The sequence below is a fragment of the Protobothrops mucrosquamatus genome, unplaced genomic scaffold (assembly GCF_001527695.2).
Source record: "Protobothrops mucrosquamatus isolate PMUCROS unplaced genomic scaffold, P.Mucros_1.0 scaffold4156, whole genome shotgun sequence".
Taxonomy (NCBI): domain Eukaryota; kingdom Metazoa; phylum Chordata; class Lepidosauria; order Squamata; family Viperidae; genus Protobothrops; species Protobothrops mucrosquamatus.
In genome coordinates, this window is record NW_015390082.1 from 22,544 (window position 1) to 25,418 (window position 2,875).

The following is a 2,875-nucleotide window of genomic DNA, read 5'->3' on the forward strand; positions in this document are numbered from 1 at the left end:
TCCTTCCTTCCTTCCTTCCTTCCTTCCTTCCTTCCCTCCTTCCCTCCTTTCTTCCTTCCTTCCTTCCTCCTCCTCCCTTCTAGCACTGATGATGTTCCCTAGTTGGGTCATGAAACGTCCTCAAGAAAAAACAACCCAGCTCAGAGAGCACCAAGGACCCCACAGTCCTCCTCCTCCTCCTCCTCCTCCTCCTCCTCCTCCTCCATCATATCACAAACTCCACTCCATCCTAGCACTGATAATGTTTATAACTTGGCCAATCTCTTGCTTAATGGCACTGCCAATATTTTGGAGTTTCTGAGAGTGAAGTGGTACATAAATTTAATAAATTTGGCTTCCTTATTACGCATTTCCCAAAGATGACCCCAAAGAATCTCTCGGGAGGCGGAAATGCGCTGGGCTTCGTTAGCCCTTCTTTAAAGTCCTGACTTCAGGCTTCCGTCGGCTCATCTTTCTACAGGAAGTTTTTTGTCTTCTGTAGGATCCAGAAGGGTCTTTCTTGGTGTCAAACGATACAACCTTAGAGGCTGTATCTTTTGTGCGAAGTGGTTGGGGCTGGGATGACGATGTTGTTGGTCTGGGTGTGGGGGCCTAGAAGACTCTTGAGTTTATAGCAAGTTTGCTTCCTGTGTTAACAACATGGCCCGGTTTATTCTACCTGTTCGAATCTTCCACTTGTTGGAAATATTCTGTTTTGTTAGAAGTTGCTTCGGATGCTACCAGATTCCTCCTGATTTTTGCCTAATGCGGGTCTTTGGAAGCAGCAGACCCACAGATAAGGAGTCAGCCCCCACTGCCGTTCTCTCCTTGGGGGTCAGACTGGAAGACCTCCAAGGCCCCTTCCAGGCCTATGGTTCCATTATATTATGTTCTACTCTATTCTACTTCTCCTCTCCTCTCCTCCCCTTCTCTTCTCCCCTATCCTATCCTATCCCATCCTCCTTCCTTCCTTCTTTTCTCCATCCTTTCTTTTTCTCCTTTGCTCTGCTATTCTGTTCTGCTCTGTTCTGTAATTCTGTCCTATTCCTATTCTCTATTCTGTTCTGTTCTATTCTGTTCTGTAATTCTGTCCTATTTCTATTCTCTATTCTGTTCTATTCTGTTCTGTTATTCTGTCCTATTTCTATTCTATTTTATTCTGTAATTCGATTCAATTCGATTCCATATTTTCTATTCTATTCTATTCTATTCTAGTCCATATTTTCTATTCTACTCTACTCTACTCTACTCTAGTCCATTCTATTCTATTCTATTCTATTCTATTCTGTATTTCTATTCTATTCTACACTACTCTATTCTATTCTATTCTATTCTATTCTATTCTATTCTATTCTATTCTGTATTTCTATTCTATTCTACTCTACTCTACTCTACTCTGCTATGCTCTATTCTATTCTATTCTATTCTATTCTAATTCTATATTGTTCCTTATTTCCATTCTCTTCTCTTCCATTCCATTCCATTCCATTCCATATTTTCTATTCTATTCTATTCTGTTCTCTTCTGTTCTGTTCTGTTCTACTCTACTCTACTCTACTCTATTCTATTCTTCATTTTTCTCTTCTCTTCTCCCTTCTCCTCCATCCTTCCTTTTTCTCCTGTTCTCCTTCCCCCTTCTATCCTACCCTACTCTACTCCACTCTACTCCACCCTGTTCTTGGTCTTTCAGCCTTGAGTCCTCCTCCTCCTCTTCAGCTTAGCTGCAGAGGGCCTTCCCGTGTGGTGGACTCGGCCCCTCCTCTGCCTCCACCCTTACCCATGAGCCCCCACATGCTGGTCTGTTCCGTGACCTTGATTGCAGGTCTGCTGGCTTTCCCGTCAGCATCAAAGCAGTTGGGACAGGGGGGACCCCTCCTTTGCGGGCTGGAGCGCCCCCCCTCCCTCCTCCAGGTCCCTTTCTGGCTCATTCCGTCTCCATCCTCGTCTCCTGTTTCCCTGGCAACTCTAAGTGCACATCCTGGAAAACTTTATCCGAAATCTGCTCCTGGGCAGCTTTCCAAATCCATGCTAACCTGATTAGGTACCTCTGGGGCCCTTGCTGGCTAATCAGATTAGGCTGCGCTAATGGCAGCCAGGACTCTGAGTGGGCAGAGAGCAGTAAAACATAGTGTATACTTAGTGATAATTATCCTGGCTGTTGTGTCATTGATTTATATGCCATTCCCTTTTTCTGTGTTTTTTTTTTGTTGGTTTTTTATGTGCCCAGATTTATAACCCAACCCCCCTCTTTCTTTGTTTTTTGTTTTTTCCTTTTCCACTGGGCAGCCATCCGGAGAAAGGAAAATGGATGGTACGATGAAGAGCACCCGCTGGTCTTCCTCTTCCTGGGATCTTCGGGAATAGGTAACGCTGAGGAGGGGAGATGCTTTGCCGCCGGATTGGGCTTCGGAGGGATAAACAAGAAAAAAATGGGGCAGAGGAAGCCACTGAGATCTCAGAAGACACCTCTGAGCGTGGCTGTTCTCTGGCGGACATTTCGTGGCCCAAAGTACGGGACACGGATGAGGTGACCGAGTTTGGGTAACGAAACGTTTGCAAGAAAAGTGTCCAGCTCAGAGAACTTCAGGGACTCCACAGTCCTCCTCCTCCTCCTCCCTTCTAGAACTGATGATGTTCCCTAGTTGGGTCATGAAACTTCCACAAGAAAACAGCCAAGCTCAGAGAACACCAAGGACCCCTCAGTCGTCGTCTTCTTCTTCTTCTTCTTCTTCTTCTTCTTCTTCTTCTTCTTCTTCTTCTTCTTCTTCTTCTTCTTCTTCTTCTTCTTCTTCTTCTTCTTCTTCTTCTTCTTCTTCTTCTTCTTCTTCTTCTTCTTCTTCTTCTTCTTCTTCTTCTTCTTCTTCTTCTTCTTCTTCTTCTTCTTCTTCTTCTTCTT

General features: G+C 44.6%; 1 protein-coding gene across 1 annotated transcript in view; it reads left to right on the forward strand.

Annotated features, from left to right (window-relative positions):
* CLPB (ClpB homolog, mitochondrial AAA ATPase chaperonin) overlaps nucleotides 1-2,875 on the forward strand; it is a gene marked incomplete at its 5' end in the record, with an annotated part of 41,674 nt that overhangs the window by 15,429 nt on the left and 23,370 nt on the right. Inside the window, one exon of the mRNA XM_015828014.1 lies at nucleotides 2,266-2,343. Within this exon, the coding sequence (XP_015683500.1) occupies nucleotides 2,266-2,343 (78 nt within the window). The remainder of the gene's footprint in view (nucleotides 1-2,265; nucleotides 2,344-2,875) is intronic.